Source organism: Lepisosteus platostomus, chromosome 6, assembly GCF_059453375.1.
Source record: "Lepisosteus platostomus isolate fLepPlt1 chromosome 6, fLepPlt1.hap1, whole genome shotgun sequence".
Taxonomy (NCBI): domain Eukaryota; kingdom Metazoa; phylum Chordata; class Actinopteri; order Semionotiformes; family Lepisosteidae; genus Lepisosteus; species Lepisosteus platostomus.
The window spans coordinates 11,981,715-12,004,075 of NC_142616.1; the positions used below are offsets into that span (position 1 = coordinate 11,981,715).

Consider the following 22,361-nt stretch of genomic DNA (forward strand, 5'->3'; position numbering starts at 1 on the left):
TCCTATTGTAACAGGACTGTTCTCCTGTACTGGACTGTAGCTCCGAGTGTAACAGACTGTTCTCCTGTACTGGACTGTAGCTCCGAGTGTAACAGGACTGTTCTCCTGTACTGGACTGTAGCTCCTATTGTAACAGGACTGTTCTCCTGTACTGGGACTGTAGCTCCTATTGTAACAGGACTGTTCTCCTGTACTGGACTGTAGCTCCTATTGTAACAGACTGTTCTCCTGTACTGGACTGTAGCTCCTATTGTAACAGACTGTTCTCCTGTACTGGACTGTAGCTCCGAGTGTAACAGACTGTTCTCCTGTACTGGACTGTAGCTCCGAGTGTAACAGGACTGTTCTCCTGTACTGGACTGTAGCTCCTATTGTAACAGGACTGTTCTCCTGTACTGGACTGTAGCTCCTATTGTAACAGACTGTTCTACTGTACTGGACTGTAGCTCCTACTGTAACAGACTGGTCTACTGTACTGGACTGTAGCTCCTATTGTAACAGACTGTTCTCCTGTACTGGGACTGTAGCTCCTATTGTAACAGACTGTTCTCCTGTACTGGACTGTAGCTCCTATTGTAACAGGACTGTTCTCCTGTACTGGACTGTAGCTCCTATTGTAACAGACTGGTCTACTGTACTGGACTGTAGCTCCTATTGTAACAGGACTGTTCTCCTGTACTGGACTGTAGCTCCTATTGTAACAGACTGTTCTCCTGTACTGGACTGTAGCTCCTATTGTAACAGGACTGTTCTACTGTACTGGACTGTAGCTCCTATTGTAACAGACTGGTCTACTGTACTGGACTGTAGCTCCTATTGTAACAGGACTGTTCTCCTGTACTGGACTGTAGCTCCTATTGTAACAGGACTGTTCTACTGTACTGGACTGTAGCTCCTATTGTAACAGACTGGTCTACTGTACTGGACTGTAGCTCCTATTGTAACTGGACTGTTCTCCTGTACTGGGACTGTAGCCCCTATTGTAACAGACTGTTCTCCTGTACTGGACTGTAGCTCCTATTGTAACAGACTGTTCTCCTGTACTGGGACTGTAGCCCCTATTGTAACAGACTGTTCTCCTGTACTGGGACTGTAGCCCCTATTGTAACAGACTGTTCTACTGTACTGGACTGTAGCTCCTATTGTAACAGAACTGTTCTACTGTACTGGACTGTAGCTCCTATTGTAACAGGACTGTTCTCCTGTACTGGACTGTAGCTCCTATTGTAACTGGACTGATCTCCTGTACTGGGACTGTAGCCCCTATTGTAACAGACTGATCTCCTGTACTGGACTGTAGCTCCTATTGTAACTGGACTGTTCTCCTGTACTGGACTGTAGCTCCTATTGTAACAGACTGTTCTCCTCTACTGGGACTGTAGCTCCTATTGTAACAGGACTGTTCTCCTGTACTGGACTGTAGCTCCTATTGTAACAGACTGTTCTACTGTACTGGGACTGTAGCTCCTATTGTAACAGACTGTTCTCCTGTACTGGGACTGTAGCTCCTATTGTAACAGACTGTTCTACTGTACTGGACTGTAGCTCCTATTGTAACAGACTGTTCTACTGTACTGGACTGTAGCTCCTATTGTAACAGACTGTTCTCCTGTACTGGACTGTAGCTCCTATTGTAACTGGACTGTTCTCCTGTACTGGACTGTAGCTCCTATTGTAACAGGACTGTTCTCCTGTACTGGACTGTAGCCCCTATTGTAACTGGACTGTTCTCCTGTACTGGACTGTAGCTCCTATTGTAACAGACTGTTCTCCTGTACTGGACTGTAGCTCCTATTGTAACAGACTGTTCTCCTGTACTGGACTGTAGCCCCTATTGTAACAGGACTGGTCTACTGTACTGGACTGTAGCTCCTATTGTAACAGACTGTTCTCCTGTACTGGACTGTAGCTCCTATTGTAACTGGACTGTTCTCCTGTACTGGACTGTAGTTCCTATTGTAACAGACTGTTCTCCTGTACTGGGACTGTAGCTCCTATTGTAACAGGACTGTTCTCCTGTACTGGGACTGTAGCCCCTATTGTAACAGACTGTTCTCCTGTACTGGACTGTAGCTCCTATTGTAACTGGACTGTTCTCCTGTACTGGACTGTAGCTCCTATTGTAACAGACTGTTCTCCTGTACTGGGACTGTAGCTCCTATTGTAACAGACTGTTCTTGTGGACTGTGAAATGTGTAAACATTAAATCATTAAATACTGATTTCTTTAGAACTCTTGAGTTTATTTTCTTTTTGCCAACAGTTGGCCTTTAGGTTTCAGAAGAAGAGATCGCTGCTTCTCAACACTCTGTCTGGCCTCCTCCTGTCTCTGTCTCCACTTCTCCATCCCACTGTCAACCTCTGAGCTCAGAGTCACAACACGGCGCTGCAAGAGAGAGACAGAGATTAATACAGACACACTGACTGGACACTCCAGTACATTAACACTGCACTGAGAGAGAGGGGTTCATACAGACACACTGACTGACTGGACACTCCAGTACATTAACACTGCACTGAGAGAGAGGGGTTCATACACACTGACTGACTGGACACTCCAGTACATTAACACTGCACTGAGAGAGAGGGGGTTCATACAGACACACTGACTGGACACTCCAGTACATTAACACTGCACTGAGAGAGAGGGGTTCATACAGACACACTGACTGACTGACTGGACACTCCAGTACATTAACACTGCACTGAGAGAGAGGGGTTCATACAGACACGCTGACTGAGAGTAATTTCAGATGGAACAGTTTCTCACCGCGAATTCTTCCCTCTCTTTCTGCCTCCTGATCTGCCCTTTCAGAGGAGGGGCTGGTCTCCCGTCTGCAAGATGAATCATGATGACGAAGGGATCAGAGGAGCTGTGTGTGTGTGTGTGTGTGTGTGTGTGTGTGTGTGTGTGTGTGTGTGTGTGTGTGTGTGTGTGTGTGTGTGAGCCCGCGCTGGTGTCGTCAGTGTGTCCTGCAATGTGTCACTTTGCCCGGCCAATCAGAGCACAACTCACCAGCGAAGGACCAGTCAGGGAGGTCGGTCAGTGGGCCGTACTCTGAGCCACTCCGAGCGAACCCGTGACTGCAGGGAAACAAGAGCACCGCGTCACACACACCAGCACCGCAACACTCACCAGAGCACCGGTGTCTGCCTGTCTCACTGTACGCCTGTTTGTGTGAGTGAGAGTGAGAGTGGGAGTGTGTTAGACTCACTCTATCCTCTATCCTCCTGTCTCCCTGCAGTGTGTGTGTGTTAGACTCACTCTATCCTCCTGTCTCCCTGCAGTGTGTGTGTGTGTGTGTGTGTGTGTGTGTGTGTTAGACTCACTCTATCTTCCTGTCTCCCTGCAGTGTGTGTGTGTTAGACTCACTCTATCCTCTATCCTCCTGTCTCCCTGCAGTGTGTGTGTGTTAGACTCACTCTATCCTCTATCCTCCTGTCTCCCTGCAGTGTGTGTGTGTTAGACTCACTCTATCCTCTATCCTCCTGTCTCCCTGCAGTGTGTGTGTGTGTGTGTGTGTGTGTGTTAGACTCACTCTATCCTCTATCCTCCTGTCTCCCTGCAGTGTGTGTGTGTGTGTGTGTGTTAGACTCACTCTATCCTCTAGTCTCCCTGCAGTGTGTGTGTGTATGTGTGTGTGTGTGTGTGTTAGACTCACTCTATCCTCTTGTCTCCCTGCAGTGTGTGTGTGTGTTAGACTCACTCTATCCTCTATCCTCCTGTCTCCCTGCAGTGTGTGTGTGTGTGTGTGTGTGTGTGTGTGTGTGTTTGTGTGTGTGTGTGTTAGACTCACTCTATCCTCTATCCTCCTGTCTCCCTGCAGTGTGTGTGTGTGTGTTAGACTCACTCTATCCTCCTGTCTCCCTGCAGTGTGTGTGTGTGTGTGTGTGTGTGTGTGTGTGTGTGTGTGTTAGTGTTAGACTCACTCTATCCTCCACTTGCTTCCAGCCTGAGCTCCTGCCGTCGAGGACAGGGGCCGAGAGAGAGAGCCGGACTGCCTGAGCACTGAGAGAGAGCGAGGGGGGTTAATACACAGTGAGGTCACTCCATCACTCTAACAGCGCCGGCTGCTACAATTTCTTTCCTTCTTCCATTTTACATTCATCCGATCACCTGGACTCGTTTCATGACCGTGCGATACACCTCTCCCAGATTCGATGAACACGAACATTATTCATTTCTCAAAGCAATGGCCTGGCACCACACTAATCGGCCGTATTCAGAAATAACATTACAAAACTAAGGAACAGACTATCTGGTGGGTCCTACAGAAGGCAAGAAAGCGTCTCACTGTCACTCACCGGCGCTGAACAGCGTCCTCGTAGACGCCGCCATCTTGGCCCTGGTCCGAGGAGACGGCTACGGAAGCGCCGAGAGGACAATCCGCGCGAAACTGGATGGGCTTCGAGTTTTCCCTTTAGCCTACAAGAGCGTATCGCAGCGGAGTGTCGGCGGCGCACAGACCGGGGTTCGGCCCGCAGCTCCCCGCAGACCGACTGTACCGGCGGCGCACAGACCGGGGTTCGGCCCGCAGCTCCCCGCAGACCGACTGTACCGGCGAACTCAGCCCGCAGCTCCGCGCTCAGCCGGTCCCGCACCGGCCAGGAGCCCGAAGTAATACCAGCTGCGCCCTCTGGTGGACACGGACTGACAGCGCCTCTTCACAGGGGCGAGGCTACCGAACAGCGCTTCACTGTGCGAGTCGGAATATCGTGACAGCTTTAGGTGACTAGGAAGTGTCTCTACGAGTTTCGAAGCGTGTAACACCAGCCGTGGCCGTCCTTCAGATGAGACGTGAAAGGCGCTATAGAAAGGCGCTATAGAAGTGCAGATAGATGATGATGATTATGATGTCACAGAGAAGCCCTCAGTAATAAACACACACAACAGGACAGGAGACACAGTGTGAGAGAGAGGAGATCACAGGGAAGCCCTCAGTAATACACACACACAACGGGACAGGAGACACAGTGAGAGAGAAGAGATCACAGGGAATCCCTCAGTAATAAACACACAACAGGACAGGAGACACAGTGAGAGAGAGAGAGGAGATCACAGAGAAGCCCTCAGTAATAAACACACACAACAGGACAGGAGACACGGTGAGAGAGAGGAGGTAACAGGATGGGAGACACGCACAGAGAGGGATAAGGTTACAGGACAGGAACAAAGAGGGAGAGAGGAGATCACAGGGCAGGAGACACAGAGGGAGGGGGAGAGGGGAAGGGAGCAGGTAATTCCCACCTGCGCTGCTCAAAGCAGGGCGGTCTGGAGAGAGGCTTTGATCCTGAGCAGTGAGCAACACGCAGGTCACCACACGCCCGCATTCCTCCTCAGACAGCAGGGAGAGGAGCAAGAGGGGGGTGGGGGTGGGTGCAGGGACAGAGAGAGAGACTCCTCCGTGTGCAGAGAAAAACACCCAACAACGGGTGCAGGGCCGAATTAGGCCAGTACCCACTATTGATAAACATACAGAAAAGAATATTAAAGTACTGGCTACACCTAAAAAACAGCGACCAAAATTCCTACCACCACAAAGCCCTGCTGAGTCAAGAGCTGAGCCCAAAACAGAGCCCCCTGAGCCAGCTGGTCCTGAGGCTCACCGACCTGAGCCACACCGACACCAGCCAGCCTCAGGACAGCACTGCTAGAATCAAGCACATCACAGATCACACAGCCATATCTCACACACTGGGACACACACACACACAAAACATAAACTGGAATGCTACAGAACCAAGATAAATAACAGCAAAAAGAAACAGACCCTGACGAAGTACAGGCTCAGTGACCACAGCCTGGACACAGAAACTGGACACAGGCAGACCTGGCTGCCCAGAGAGGACAGGCTGTGCTCCCACTGCCAGCTGGGAGAAATAGAGACAGAGGTGCACTTCCTACTGCACTGTGACAGATACTCTGGGACTAGACAAACATTCTTCCTGAAATTCAGAAATCTAGTCCCAGAGTTCCCACACCTGCCAGAATCACAACGGGTCCCAATCCTACTGGGAGAGGGAGGAGGGAACTCAGTTGAACTGGCAGCCCAGTATGTGATCTCCTGTCACAGCCTGAGGAACAGTGAGTCCGTCTCCCAATAATGCTCCAGCCGCCTACAGTATATGTCAATATTTTATAATATGTCTTTGCTGTAAATGTCTGTAATATGTCTGTAGATTTTATTTTACTTTTATTTTGTGTTTAGTTCCATGTTAATTTTATTATTTTTATGTGCTTTGGCGACACTGATTGTACCCATTCGTCATGCTAATAAAGCACCTTGAATTGAACTGAACTGAGAGACAAACCCGGCGGCGCTCAGACCTCCAGACACGCGTGCGGACCGCATCACCACCTCCTCTCTCTCTCCCCGCTTACACCGTCTGTAACCCTCCGCGCATTCCGCAGACTCACACAAAAAGCGGCCGAGACAAAAAATAGAGCCGCTGAGAAACACCCGTTCCCGCGCGCGGTGGGGGTTGAAGTGGGGAGGGGGGTGGAGAATGGGGTACAGAGGGGTCCCCCTTCCCTGTAAAGTGAAAAAACGACGGCGATCTCTGTGTTGCAGCTTCAAAAAAGTAGTTCAGCCTTCTCCTTCGGTCTTTTTCTGCAGCACTGTCAGGGCCTGTCGCCGCCTCCCACAACTCTGCGTGTAAAGACCTGCCCCGTGGCCTCCGGTCTGTGTGGGATCTCGACAGGCTCCCCGGTCCGCGGCCTATTTCTACAGGCTGGTTTTATAGACCTGATTCGCCAGTTCGCTGGGGTTAGTACAGTGGAGAAATGAAAAACCGGGGTGCCCTCCCCCCTGTACCCCACCCAGCCCGGCCCGGCTGAGACACGGGTGCCGGGCTGCCTCCCTCCCAGGTCCGGGCCCAGACGCCCGGGGGGCAGGGCACAGCCCGAGGAGAGGTGGACCCGCAGACCCTGGCAGAGCGGGGGAGAGGGGTCGTGTCCGCGTCCACGGGCTCCACGCGGGGGTTCATCGACCTCAAGCCGGCTGGATGCGGGGGGGGGGGGGTGGATTCCTCCGCGCCGCGCTCCGCCTCGCCGACAGGAAGGTGTCCCGGGCGGAGGGAGAGAGAGAGGAGGAGGGAGAGGAGAGGACAGGGGAGGGAGAGGGAGGGACTGGGGACGGGAGTCTGGGTTTCCGCTGCAACATCTGCGCCCGCTGTCCTGTCCGCCCGCTGCTCCGGGGCTCTGCGCTCGCCAGCAGCCGGTTTTTCTCACTTCCACAAACTTTTCTTCTTCTTGCGGACGACAGCGGAGTTGGGGGAGAGAGATGCACCCTTTGCTTCTGTCTTAGCGGGGAGAGATACGGGCATCGCAGACACAACAAGTGGTTTTTCTCCAGCCCCCCGGCTGGCTCTGTCTGTCTCCTCTCCACCCCATCCTGCCCCGTCCTGCCCCAGCCGGGGCGGCAGGAGGTGCCGGCGGTGTCCGAGAACCCGCGGACAGAGAGAAGGTCCCCCGGCGGGACCAGGACTCCCAGCACTGTCTGGAAGGCGGCGAGTTTCAGCGGGGACGGGGAGAGAGAGACTGAGAGAGGGAGAGGGAGAGAAAGGGAGTTTTTGTTTCGGGAGGGGAGGCGAGGAGTCGTCCCGGCTCCAGCAGCTGGAAAGCGCGGAAACAAAGAGACGGGAGGAGAGGAGAGGGCAGAGCTCCGCAGACGTCTGCCCGTCCGGGACCGGGACAGAGATCCGCTTTCTCCCAGACAGAACCCGTCCTTCCCCTCCGCCCCGAGCCCGGACCCGGACCGCGGCTTCCAGGAGCGACCCCACGGGGCGGGCGAAGGAAACCCGCGGTTTTTTCTCTTCTCTTTTTTAAAAAGGGATGTCGGGTTGTCTTCTTGCGTCGGTATTGCCGAGGGCTCGGCTGGAGGGGAGGCGCTGACGGGGCGGTTACCGGCGGCCCGGACCCGCTCGGACCCGCCCGGACCCGCCGGCGGCCGGTGGGACACCGCGGGAGCAGCGCTCGCGGGGCGCGACTCCACCGCCCGGCGCGTGGCGAGCCGATGACGTCAGCAGCCGCGGCGGTTACGGTCCAACTCGGCCTCCGGCTTCGCCCGCTGTGACGCTGTGCCCTGCCAGCCGGACCCGGGGAAGATGGACCGCCTGGGCAGCAGGCTGCTGGAGAAGCTGAAGCTGACGGACTCGGGCAGCGCCAAGCTCGGCGGCTCCCGGAAGAAGAGCGTCCCCGCGTCCCCGCCCAGGGGCGGGGCTCCGACCGCGGCCCCGCCCCCCACGGCCCCGCCCCCGCCCGCCTCCCGCCCCGGCCACGCCCACCCCGGCGGCGGTGGCAATCCCCTGGACTGCCTGGAGCCCGCGGGCTGCGGCCCGGCCCGGCCCGCCAGCTGGGAGCCGGGGTGCCCCGCGGCGGAGGGCGAGGCGGAGGGGGGCGGGCCGGGCCAGAGCCGGCGCCGCTACTCGCTGGAGATCCAGCAGCTGCTCCGGCGGCGGCGGCGCCACAGCGCGGCGGAGCCGGAGGCCGAGCGGCCCCAGCGCTCCCCCCTGCAGGACGGCCGCAGCCCGCGCTCCAGCTGCGCCAGCGGGGGCAGCGGGGCCAGCGGGGGCAGCGGGGGCAGCCTGCTGCCGGACAGCCGCCGCAGCAGCGGCATCAGCCTGGGCTTCGACCAGCGGCTGGGCGGCCCCGCGCCCCGGCCCGGCCCGGGCGACAGCCGCCACTCCTACCCGCCGGCGCTGGGCAGCCCGGCCGCCGCCGCCTTCTTCGGCCGGGCCGGGGCCGCGCGGCGCTCGCTGGCGGGGGCCCCCCCCCCCGCGGCGGCGCGGTACTCTGCCGGCGCGCGGTACCAGGAGCAGCTGGCGCTGCTGCTGGCCCGGGACGCCGCCGCTGCCGGGACGCAGGGCCTGGCCCTCGGGCCCCGCAGGAGCAGCGACGGGCCCGGCCCCCACGAGGAGCTGGGCGCCCGCAGGGAACCCCCCGACACCCGGCAGGAGTATTTCGGTAAGTCGGCCAGCCGCCCTGCCCACTGCCCCCTCACTGGGACACTGGGACAGTGGTGTGGAGCAGTGTGAGACTCTCCAGGCTGGACTGGACTGACTGGACTGTGATCTTGATTAGTGATTCACTGAGATTATAATCAGACTCCACTGACACTGACAGAGCAGTGTGAGACACTCCAGGCTGGACTGGACTGACTGGACTGTGATCTTGATTAGTGATTAACTGAGATTATAATCAGACTCCACTGACACTGACAGAGCAGTGTGAGACTCTCCAGGCTGGACTGGACTGACTGGACTGTGATCTTGATTAGTGATTAACTGAGATTATAATCAGACTCCACTGACACTGACAGAGCAGTGTGAGACTCTCCAGGCTGGACTGGACTGACTGGACTGTGATCTTGATTAGTGATTCACTGAGATTATAATCAGACTCCACTGACACTGACAGAGCAGTGTGAGACTCTCCAGGCTGGACTGGACTGACTGGACTGTGATCTTGATTAGTGATTCACTGAGATTATAATCAGACTCCACTGACACTGACAGAGCAGTGTGAGACACTCCAGGCTGGACTGGACTGACTGGACTGTGATCTTGATTAGTGATTAACTGAGATTATAATCAGACTCCACTGACACTGACAGAGCAGTGTGAGACTCTCCAGGCTGGACTGGACTGACTGGACTGTGATCTTGATTAGTGATTAACTGAGATTATAATCAGACTCCACTGACACTGACAGAGCAGTGTGAGACTCTCCAGGCTGGACTGGACTGACTGGACTGTGATCTTGATTAGTGATTCACTGAGATTATAATCAGACTCCACTGACACTGACAGAGCAGTGTGAGACTCTCCAGGCTGGACTGGACTGACTGGACTGTGATCTTGATTAGTGATTCACTGAGATTATAATCAGACTCCACTGACACTGACAGAGCAGTGTGAGACTCTCCAGGCTGGACTGGACTGACTGGGCTGTGATCTTGATTCGTGATTCACTGAGATTATAATCAGACTCATTGACACTGATAGAGCAGTGTGAGACACTCCAGGCTGGACTGACTGGACTGTGATCTTGATTAGTGATTCACTGAGATTATAATCAGACTCCACTGACACTGACAGAGCAGTGTGAGACTCTCCAGGCTGGACTGGACTGACTGGACTGTGATCTTGATTAGTGATTAACTGAGATTATAATCAGACTCCACTGACACTGACAGAGCAGTGTGAGACTCTCCAGGCTGGACTGGACTGACTGGACTGTGATCTTGATTAGTGATTAACTGAGATTATAATCAGACTCCACTGACACTGACAGAGCAGTGTGAGACTCTCCAGGCTGGACTGGACTGACTGGACTGTGATCTTGATTAGTGATTCACTGAGATTATAATCAGACTCCACTGACACTGACAGAGCAGTGTGAGACTCTCCAGGCTGGACTGGACTGACTGGACTGTGATCTTGATTAGTGATTCACTGAGATTATAATCAGACTCCACTGACACTGACAGAGCAGTGTGAGACACTCCAGGCTGGACTGGACTGACTGGACTGTGATCTTGATTAGTGATTAACTGAGATTATAATCAGACTCCACTGACACTGACAGAGCAGTGTGAGACTCTCCAGGCTGGACTGGACTGACTGGACTGTGATCTTGATTAGTGATTAACTGAGATTATAATCAGACTCCACTGACACTGACAGAGCAGTGTGAGACTCTCCAGGCTGGACTGGACTGACTGGACTGTGATCTTGATTAGTGATTCACTGAGATTATAATCAGACTCCACTGACACTGACAGAGCAGTGTGAGACTCTCCAGGCTGGACTGGACTGACTGGACTGTGATCTTGATTAGTGATTCACTGAGATTATAATCAGACTCCACTGACACTGACAGAGCAGTGTGAGACTCTCCAGGCTGGACTGGACTGACTGGGCTGTGATCTTGATTCGTGATTCACTGAGATTATAATCAGACTCATTGACACTGACAGAGCAGTGTGAGACACTCCAGGCTGGACTGACTGGACTGTGATCTTGATTAGTGATTCACTGAGATTATAATCAGACTCCACTGACACTGACAGAGCAGTGTGAGACTCTCCAGGCTGGACTGGACTGACTGGACTGTGATCTTGATTAGTGATTCACTGAGATTATAATCAGACTCCACTGACACTGACAGAGCAGTGTGACTCTCCAGACTGGACTGGACTGACTGGACTGTGATCTTGATTAGTGATTCACTGAGATTATAATCAGACTCCACTGACACTGACAGAGCAGTGTGAGACTCTCCAGGCTGGACTGGACTGACTGGACTGTGATCTTGATTAGTGATTAACTGAGATTATAATCAGACTCCACTGACACTGACAGAGCAGTGTGAGACTCTCCAGGCTGGACTGGACTGACTGGACTGTGATCTTGATTAGTGATTCACTGAGATTATAATCAGACTCCACTGACACTGACAGAGCAGTGTGAGACTCTCCAGGCTGGACTGGACTGACTGGACTGTGATCTTGATTAGTGATTCACTGAGATTATAATCAGACTCCACTGACACTGACAGAGCAGTGTGACTCTCCAGACTGGACTGGACTGACTGGACTGTGATCTTGATTAGTGATTCACTGAGATTATATTCAGACTCCACTGACACTGACAGAGCAGTGTGAGACTCTCCAGGCTGGACTGGACTGACTGGACTGTGATCTTGATTAGTGATTCACTGAGATTATAATCAGACTCCACTGACACTGACAGAGCAGTGTGAGACTCTCCAGGCTGGACTGGACTGACTGGACTGTGATCTTGATTAGTGATTCACTGAGATTATAATCAGACTCCACTGACACTGACAGAGCAGTGTGAGACTCTCCAGGCTGGACTGGACTGACTGGGCTGTGATCTTGATGAGTGATTCACTGAGATTATAATCAGACTCCACTGACACTGACAGAGCAGTGTGAGACTCTCCAGGCTGGACTGACTGGACTGTGATCTTGATTAGTGATTAACTGAGATTATAATCAGACTCCACTGACACTGACAGAGCAGTGTGAGACTCTCCAGGCTGGACTGGACTGACTGGACTGTGATCTTGATTAGTGATTCACTGAGATTATAATCAGACTCCACTGACACTGACAGAGAAGCTCACTGACACTGTGTGTGATGCTGTAACTGCAGTGGCGTGTGTGTGTGTAGTGTGTGTGTGATGCTGTAGCCACAGTGGCGTGTGTGTGTAGTGTGTGTGTGATGCTGTAACCGCAGTGGCGTGTGTGTTGTGTAACGTGCTCGCTTGCCTAGTCAATCCGGCTTGTCCAGTCTGGCGTGCGCTGGCGTGCGCTGGCGTGCGCTGGCGTGCGCTGGCGTGCGCTGGCGTGTGCTGGCGTGTGCTGGCGTTCGCTGGCGTGCGCTGGCGTGTGCTGTAGCGTGTGCTGTAGCGTGCGCGAGCTGCTCTCCGCAGGAATGCCAGCCCCCAGGCCAGGGGTGTCTGAGCAGCAGCAGGGACAGGGGCCCTGATGCTGTGTGTTGTTGTTGTTGCAGGCGCCTGTGTGAAGTGCAGTAAGGGGGTGTACGGAGCGGAGAACGCCTGCCAGGCCCTGGACAGCCTGTTCCACACACACTGCTTCACCTGCGTGTCCTGTGGTTCGTTCATTTCTGTCTGCGCATCACACTGAGACACTGTACTGAGACACTGTCTGATATCTGACTCTGACTGTCTCAGATACAGTGTGTCTGTATGAACCCCTCTCTCTCAGTGCAGTGTTCATGTACTGGAGTGTCCAGTCAGTGTGTCTGTATGAACCCCTCTCTCTCAGTGCAGTGTTAATGTACTGGAGTGTCCAGTCAGTCAGTGTGTCTGTATGAACCCCTCTCTCTCAGTGCAGTGTTAATGTACTGGAGTGTCCAGTCAGTGTGTCTGTATGAACCCCTCTCTCTCAGTGCAGTGTTAATGTACTGGAGTGTCCAGTCAGTGTGTCTGTATGAACCCCTCTCTCTCAGTGCAGTGTTAATGTACTGGAGTGTCCAGTCAGTCAGGGTGTCTGTATGAACCCCTCTCTCTCAGTGCAGTGTTAATGTACTGGAGTGTCCAGTCAGTGTGTCTGTATGAACCCCTCTCTCTCAGTGCAGTGTTAATGTACTGGAGTGTCCAGTCAGTCAGTGTGTCTGTATGAACCCCTCTCTCTCAGTGCAGTGTTAATGTACTGGAGTGTCCAGTCAGTCAGTGTGTCTGTATGAACCCCTCTCTCTCAGTGCAGTGTTAATGTACTGGAGTGTCCAGTCAGTCAGTGTGTCTGTATGAACCCCTCTCTCTCAGTGCAGTGTTCATGTACTGGAGTGTCCAGTCAGTCAGTGTGTCTGTATGAACCCCTCTCTCTCAGTGCAGTGTTAATGTACTGGAGTGTCCAGTCAGTCAGTGTGTCTGTATGAACCCCTCTCTCTCAGTGCAGTGTTAATGTACTGGAGTGTCCAGTCAGTGTGTCTGTATGAACCCCTCTCTCTCAGTGCAGTGTTAATGTACTGGAGTGTCCAGTCAGTCAGGGTGTCTGTATGAACCCCTCTCTCTCAGTGCAGTGTTAATGTACTGGAGTGTCCAGTCAGTGTGTCTGTATGAACCCCTCTCTCTCAGTGCAGTGTTAATGTACTGGAGTGTCCAGTCAGTGTGTCTGTATGAACACCTCTCTCTCAGTGCAGTGTTAATGTACTGGAGTGTCCAGTCAGTCAGTGTGTCTGTATGAACCCCTCTCTCTCAGTGCAGTGTTAATGTACTGGAGTGTCCAGTCAGTCAGGGTGTCTGTATGAACCCCTCTCTCTCAGTGCAGTGTTAATGTACTGGAGTGTCCAGTCAGTCAGTGTGTCTGTATGAACCCCTCTCTCTCAGTGCAGTGTTAATGTACTGGAGTGTCCAGTCAGTGTGTCTGTATGAACCCCTCTCTCTCAGTGCAGTGTTAATGTACTGGAGTGTCCAGTCAGTCAGGGTGTCTGTATGAACCCCTCTCTCTCAGTGCAGTGTTAATGTACTGGAGTGTCCAGTCAGTGTGTCTGTATGAACCCCTCTCTCTCAGTGCAGTGTTAATGTACTGGAGTGTCCAGTCAGTCAGTGTGTCTGTATGAACCCCTCTCTCTCAGTGCAGTGTTAATGTACTGGAGTGTCCAGTCAGTCAGTGTGTCTGTATGAACCCCTCTCTCTCAGTGCAGTGTTAATGTACTGGAGTGTCCAGTCAGTCAGTGTGTCTGTATGAACCCCTCTCTCTCAGTGCAGTGTTCATGTACTGGAGTGTCCAGTCAGTCAGTGTGTCTGTATGAACCCCTCTCTCTCAGTGCAGTGTTAATGTACTGGAGTGTCCAGTCAGTCAGTGTGTCTGTATGAACCCCTCTCTCTCAGTGCAGTGTTAATGTACTGGAGTGTCCAGTCAGTCAGGGTGTCTGTATGAACCCCTCTCTCTCAGTGCAGTGTTAATGTACTGGAGTGTCCAGTCAGTCAGGGTGTCTGTATGAACCCCTCTCTCTCAGTGCAGTGTTAATGTACTGGAGTGTCCAGTCAGTGTGTCTGTATGAACCCCTCTCTCTCAGTGCAGTGTTAATGTACTGGAGTGTCCAGTCAGTGTGTCTGTATGAACACCTCTCTCTCTCTCTCTCTCTCAGGCCGGACACTCAGAAACAGGGATTTCTACAATGTCAGTGGATCTGTCTACTGTAAAGAAGATTACCTGGTGAGAGATAAGCCTGGCTGATTTATCAGATTCATCAGTTAAGGAAATGTTTAGTTTCCTGAACGCTGTGCACTTGCCTCCCGATTCCCTTGTATTCAGAGAGGACTCTTGGGGTCCAGCAGAAAGCTGGATGACCCTGGGTGTCATCGGGGTCTGATCTAACCTCTCCCCTTCCTGTCTCCTCGCTCCGGGGGCAGTTCTCGGGATTCCAGCTGGCGGCGGAGAAGTGCAGTGTGTGTGGACACCTCATCCTGGAGAAGGTGAGAGGCGTCGCCGCTGGAGTGAGGGAGCGGCGCTGCACTCGTGTCGTAGTGTAGCTCCCTCTCCTCGCTGGCCTGTACCGAGTGTAACTGCCTGTTACTGTGACTGACCGACTGTGACCGACTGTTACTATAGTGACTCTAGCTCCCTCTCCTCGCTGGCCTGTACCGAGTGTAACTGCCTGTTACTGTGACTGACCGACTGTGACCGACTGTTACTATAGTGACTCTAGCTCCCTCTCCTCGCTGGCCTGTACCGAGTGTAACTGCCTGTTACTGTGACTGACCGACTGTGACCGACTGTTACTATAGTGACTCTAGCTCCCTCTCCTCGCTGGCCTGTACCGAGTGTAACTGCCTGTTACTGTGACTGACCGACTGTGACCGACTGTTACTATAGTGACTCTAGCTCCCTCTCCTCGCTGGCCTGTACCGAGTGTAACTGCCTGTTACTGTGACTGACCGACTGTGACCGACTGTTACTGTGACTGTCTGTAACCGACTGTTACTATAGTGAATCTAGCTCCCTCTCCTCGCTGGCCTGTACCGAGTGTAACTGCCTGTTACTGTGACTGACCGACTGTGACCGACTGTTACTATAGTGAATCTAGCTCCCTCTCCTCGCTGGCCTGTACCGAGTGTAACTGCCTGTTACCGTGACTGACCGACTGTGACCGACTGTTACTGTGACTGTCTGTAACCGACTATGACCGACTGTTACTGTGACTGTCTATTACTGACTGTGACTGACTATCTGACTGTGATTCACTGTAACTGACTGAATGTTATTGACTGTGACTGTCTGTAACTGACTGTGACTATCTGACTGTGATTCACTGTAACTGACTGAATGTTATTGACTGACTGCCTGTAACTCACTGTGACTATCTGACTGTGATTCACCGTAACCGACTGTGACCAACTGTTACTGTGACTGTCTGTAACCAACTGTGACCAACTGTTACTGTGACTGTCTGTAACTGACTGTGACTGACTATCTGACTGTGATTCACTGTAACTGACTGAATGTTATTGACTGTGACTGTAACTGACTGTCACTATACTGTCTCTGTAGCTCCCTCTCCTCGCTGGCCTGTACCGACTCTAACTGCCTGTTACCGTGACTGACCGACTGTGACCAACTGTTACTGTGACTGTCTGTAACCGACTATGACCGACTGTTACTGTGACTGTCTGTTACTGACTGTGACTGACTATCTGACTGTGATTCACTGTAACTGACTGAATGTTATTGACTGTGACTGTCTGTAACTGACTGTGACTGACTATCTGACTGTGATTCACTGTAACTGACTGAATGTTATTGACTGTGACTGTCTGTAACTGACTGTGACTGACTATCTGACTGTGATTCACTGTAACTGACTGAATGTTATTGACTGTGACTGTCTGTAACTCACTGTGACTGACTATCTGACTGTGATTCACTGTAACTGACTGAATGTTATTGACTGTGACTGTCTGTAACTGACTGTGACTATCTGACTGTGATTCACTGTAACTGACTGAATGTTATTGACTGTGACTGTCTGTAACTCACTGTGACTGACTATCTGACTGTGATTCACTGTAACTGACTGAATGTTATTGACTGTGACTGTCTGTAACTCACTGTGACTGACTATCTGACTGTGATTCACTGTAACTGACTGAATGTTATTGACTGTGACTGTCTGTAACTGACTGTGACTGACTATCTGACTGTGATTCACTGTAACTGACTGAATGTTATTGACTGTGACTGTCTGTAACTGACTGTGACTATCTGACTGTGATTCACTGTAACTGACTGAATGTTATTCACTGTGACTGTCTGTAACTGACTGTGACTGACTATCTGACTGTGATTCACTGTAACTGACTGAATGTTATTGACTGTGACTGTCTGTAATTCACTGTTACTATACTGACTCTGTAGCTCCCTTCCCCCGCTGGCCTGTACCGACTGTAACTGCCTGTTACTGTGACTGACTGTACTGACCGGTACTCACTGTGTCCCGGCAGATCCTGCAGGCGCTGGGGAACTCGTATCACCCCGGCTGCTTCCGCTGCGTCGCCTGTGGAAAAGTGCTGGATGGCGTTCCTTTCACCGTGGACTACCAGAACAATGTGTACTGCGTCACCGACTACAACAGGTCAGTCAGTGTGTGAACGGTGTCTACTGTCACCGACTACAACAGGTCAGTGTGTGTGAACGGTCTACTGTCACCGACTACAACAGGTCAGTGTGTGAACGGTGTCTACTGTCACCGACTACAACAGGTCAGTCAGTGTGTGAACGGTGTCTACTGTCACCGACTACAACAGGTCAGTGTGTGTGAACGGTGTCTACTGTCACCGACTACAACAGGTCAGTGTGTGAACGGTGTTTACTGTCACCGACTACAACAGGTCAGTGTGTGAACGGTGTCTACTGTCACCGACTACAACAGGTCAGTGTGTGAACGGTGTCTACTGTCACCGACTACAACAGGTCAGTCAGTGTGTGAATGGTGTCTACTGTCACCGACTACAACAGGTCAGTGTGTGAACGGTGTCTACTGTCACCGACTACAACAGGTCAGTGTGTGTGAACGGTGTCTACTGTCACCGACTACAACAGGTCAGTCAGTGTGTGAACGGTGTCTACTGTCACCGACTACAACAGGTCAGTGTGTGAACGGTGTCTACTGTCACCGACTACAACAGGTCAGTCAGTGTGTGAACGGTGTCTACTGTCACCGACTACAACAGGTCAGTGTGTGAACGGTGTCTACTGTCACCGACTACAACAGGTCAGTGTGTGTGAACGGTGTCTACTGTCACCGACTACAACAGGTCAGTGTGTGAACGGTGTCTACTGTCACCGACTACAACAGGTCAGTGTGTGAACGGTGTCTACTGTCACCGACTACAACAGGTCAGTGTGTGAACGGTGTCTACTGTCACCGACTACAACAGGTCAGTCAGTGTGTGAACGGTGTCTACTGTCACCGACTACAACAGGTCAGTGTGTGAACGGTGTCTACTGTCACCGACTACAACAGGTCAGTGTGTGTGAACGGTGTCTACTGTCACCGACTACAACAGGTCAGTGTGTGAACGGTGTCTACTGTCACCGACTACAACAGGTCAGTCAGTGTGTGAACGGTGTTTACTGTCACCGACTACAACAGGTCAGTGTGTGAACGGTGTTTACTGTCACCGACTACAACAGGTCAGTGTGTGTGAACGGTGTCTACTGTCACCGACTACAACAGGTCAGTGTGTGTGAACGGTGTCTACTGTCACCGACTACAACAGGTCAGTGTGTGTGAACGGTGTCTACTGTCACCGACTACAACAGGTCAGTCAGTGTGTGAACGGTGTCTACTGTCACCGACTACAACAGGTCAGTGTGTGAACGGTGTCTACTGTCACCGACTACAACAGGTCAGTGTGTGAACGGTGTCTACTGTCACCGACTACAACAGGTCAGTGTGTGAACGGTGTCTACTGTCACCGACTACAACAGGTCAGTGTGTGTGAACGGTGTCTACTGTCACCGACTACAACAGGTCAGTGTGTGAACGGTGTCTACTGTCACCGACTACAACAGGTCAGTGTGTGAACGGTGTCTACTGTCACCGACTACAACAGGTCAGTGTGTGTGAACGGTGTCTACTGTCACCGACTACAACAGGTCAGTGTGTGAACGGTGTCTACTGTCACCGACTACAACAGGTCAGTCAGTGTGTGAACGGTGTCTACTGTCACCGACTACAACAGGTCAGTCAGTGTGTGAACGGTGTCTACTGTCACCGACTACAACAGGTCAGTCAGTGTGTGAACGGTGTCTACTGTCACCGACTACAACAGGTCAGTGTGTGTGAACGGTGTCTACTGTCACCGACTACAACAGGTCAGTCAGTGTGTGAACGGTGTCTACTGTCACCGACTACAACAGGTCAGTGTGTGAACGGTGTCTACTGTCACCGACTACAACAGGTCAGTGTGTGTGAACGGTGTCTACTGTCACCGACTACAACAGGTCAGTCAGTGTGTGAACGGTGTCTACTGTCACCGACTACAACAGGTCAGTGTGTGAACGGTGTCTACTGTCACCGACTACAACAGGTCAGTGTGTGTGAACGGTGTCTACTGTCACCGACTACAACAGGTCAGTGTGTGAACGGTGTTTACTGTCACCGACTACAACAGGTCAGTCAGTGTGTGAACGGTGTCTACTGTCACCGACTACAACAGGTCAGTCAGTGTGTGAACGGTGTCTACTGTCACCGACTACAACAGTTCAGTCAGTGTGTGAACGGTGTCTACTGTCACCGACTACAACAGGTCAGTGTGTGAACGGTGTCTACTGTCACCGACTACAACAGGTCAGTGTGTGAACGGTGTCTACTGTCACCGACTACAACAGGTCAGTCAGTGTGTGAACGGTGTCTACTGTCACCGACTACAACAGGTCAGTCAGTGTGTGAACGGTGTTTACTGTCACTGACAACAACAGGTCAGTCAGTGTTTGAAGGGTGCTCCCTGCTGGTGGGAGTCGGAACTGCACCTCCGCAACAAAGCAAGGCACTACAAAGCAAGGCACTTGTGGTTGTGCTGCTCTGGAGACGGGCATCTCAGAGACCTCTCTCCTCTGTGTTTCTGTTCCACAGAGCGATCGATTAACCCCGAGTCTCTCTCTCAGAGAGCTCTCTCCTCTGTTTCTGTTCCACAGAGCGATCGATTAACCCCGAGTCTCTCTCTCTCTCAGGACATTTGCTCCAAAGTGTGCGGCGTGTCTGCAGCCCATCCTGCCTGCAGGGGTGAGTGGCTGTTTGCTGCCCTGCTCCACGCCTGTCTCCACTGGGAGTGGGGTGTGGGGAACCTCCTGTGTCCATCACCACACCAGCCCATCACAGGACACACACACACACCCTGGACAGGACACCTGTCCATCACAGGACACACACACACCCTGGACAGGACACCTGTCCATCACAGGACACACACACACACCCTGGACAGGACACCTGTCCATCACAGGACACACACACACACCCTGGACAGGACACCTGTCCATCACAGGACACACACACACACACACACACACACACACCCTGGACAGGACACCTGTCCATCACAGGACACACACAATCACCCTGGACAGAACACCTGTCCATCACACGACACACACAAACACAACCTGGACAGGACACCTGTCCATCACAGGACACACAACACACACTCTGAACAGAACACCTGTCCATCACACGACACACACAAACACAACCTGGACAGGACACACACATACCCTGGAGTAGGATTCCTCTGCCAGCTGTGGGATTTGAACCAGCAACCTTCCAGCCACAGGCGCAGATCCTGAGCCACAGAGCCACCGCTCCGCCCCACTGCCCCACCACCTGTGTGCGTGTGCGTGTGGTGGACTAGTTTGCTCTGGGTGTGCAGTGCTCTCTCTTGCGTCTTGCTGTGTTGAACGCTGGCACACAGTGGTCCTGCGGTATCTGTAGAAACCTTGCTTTTGTTTTTCTTCCTGTAGTCGAATCTGTTTGATCTTTCTGTCTGTGCCAGACTGGGACACCAGGAGCCACTCAAACCTTCCAGGCCATTGAGGCCCAATTCGCTAACTAGTCTCAGGATCTCACCCTGCTGGGTCTGGAGAGAAGCCAGGGTATCGGCTTCAACAACATGGCTGGGCAGCTTGTTCCACACCCCCACCACTCTCTGTGTACATGGTCTGCGTTTTGTTTCTGGTTGCGCATTGTTGTTTGGTGCTGTGTTGCAGGGCTGCGAGGAGATCCTGAGGGTGGTCTCCATGAACAAGGACTATCATTTTGAGTGCTACCACTGCGAGGTCAGTGAACTGCAGCCTCATGATTCCTCACTCTGTTTGTGCCCACATATAACCCCTCTCTCTCAGTGCAGTGTTAATGTACTGGAGTGTCCAGTCAGTGTGTCTGTATGAACCCCTCTCTCTCAGTGCAGTGTTAATGTACTGGAGTGTCCAGTCAGTCAGTGTGTCTGTATGAACCCCTCTCTCTCAGTGCAGTGTTAATGTACTGGAGTGTCCAGTCAGTCAGTGTGTCTGTATGAACCCCTCTCTTTCAGTGCAGTGTTAATGTACTGGAGTGTCCAGTCAGTTAGTGTGTCTGTATGAACCCCTCTCTCTCAGTGCAGTGTTAATGTACTGGAGTGTCCAGTCAGTCAGTGTGTCTGTATGAACCCCTCTCTCTCAGTGCACTGTTAATGTACTGGAGTGTCCAGTCAGTCAGTGTGTCTGTATGAACCCCTCTCTCTCAGTGCAGTGTTAATGTACTGGAGTGTCCAGTCAGTTAGTGTGTCTGTATGAACCCCTCTCTCTCAGTGCAGTGTTAATGTACTGGAGTGTCCAGTCAGTCAGTGTGTCTGTATGAACCCCTCTCTCTCAGTGCAGTGTTAATGTACTGGAGTGTCCAGTCAGTGTGTCTGTATGAACCCCTCTCTCTCAGTGCAGTGTTAATGTACTGGAGTGTCCAGTCAGTCAGTGTGTCTGTATGAACCCCTCTCTCTCAGTGCAGTGTTAATGGACTGGAGTGTCCAGTCAGTCAGTGTGTCTGTATGAACCCCTCTCTCTCAGTGCAGTGTTAATGTACTGAAGTGTACAGTCAGTCAGTGTGTCTGTATGAACCCCTCTCTCTCAGTGCAGTGTTAATGTACTGGAGTGTCCAGTCAGTCAGTGTGTCTGTATGAACCCCTCTCTCTCAGTGCAGTGTTAATGTACTGGAGTGTCCAGTCAGTGTGTCTGTATGAACCCCTCTCTCTCAGTGCAGTGTTAATGTACTGGAGTGTCCAGTCAGTCAGTGTGTCTGTATGAACCCCTCTCTCTCAGTGCAGTGTTAATGTACTGGAGTGTCCAGTCAGTCAGTGTGTCTGTATGAACCCCTCTCTTTCAGTGCAGTGTTAATGTACTGGAGTGTCCAGTCAGTTAGTGTGTCTGTATGAACCCCTCTCTTTCTCCGTCAGGATTGTGGAATGCAGTTGTCCGATCAGCCCGGCTCTCAATGTTTCCCATTGGACTCTCACCTCCTCTGTCACACCTGTCACATGACAAGGGTGCACATCTCTGATACATTGCCCCTGCACAACGTGCACTGAGACAGGAGGGGGTCTCAGCCGAATGGAGTCAGAGGTGATTTGGGCGCTGCCCCATCTGTGCACCCCTGAGAAACCACAACATGTCTGATGTCCGACCCTGCTGCCTGACTGTGGAGAAGAGATGATGCTGGACTTCTGCTCCCTCCTGACCTGTAGGACCTGCTGCCTAAAAAAAGCATTTATTTTGTAAGATTTGTTCCGTGCAAAGATGAAACATTCCAGTGTTTTAATTAATAAATAATTTAAGTTCC

At 52.2% G+C, this 22,361-nt stretch overlaps 2 protein-coding genes across 2 annotated transcripts; one reads left to right on the top strand and one right to left on the bottom strand.

The window, feature by feature from the left end:
- Nucleotides 1–2,221: 2,221 nt before the first annotated feature.
- On the bottom strand, nt 2,222–4,620 carry mrpl52 (mitochondrial ribosomal protein L52). The gene is made up of 5 exons (XM_088634270.1): nt 4,305–4,620; nt 3,930–4,008; nt 3,016–3,083; nt 2,770–2,834; nt 2,222–2,385 (listed from the first exon to the last, which is right to left on the bottom strand). The coding sequence occupies exons 1-5, from the start codon at nt 4,336–4,338 to the stop codon at nt 2,242–2,244; spliced, it is 390 nt and encodes a 129-aa protein (XP_088490396.1). The 5' UTR covers nt 4,339–4,620; the 3' UTR covers nt 2,222–2,241.
- Nucleotides 4,621–8,105: 3,485 nt separating this feature from the next.
- On the top strand, nt 8,106–22,361 carry ajuba (ajuba LIM protein). Its single transcript, XM_088634271.1, has 8 exons — nt 8,106–8,964; nt 12,540–12,641; nt 14,643–14,710; nt 14,908–14,970; nt 16,996–17,126; nt 19,730–19,781; nt 20,762–20,830; nt 21,979–22,361. Exons 1-8 carry the CDS (start codon nt 8,106–8,108, stop codon nt 22,108–22,110), a joined length of 1,476 nt encoding a protein of 491 aa, XP_088490397.1. The 3' UTR covers nt 22,111–22,361.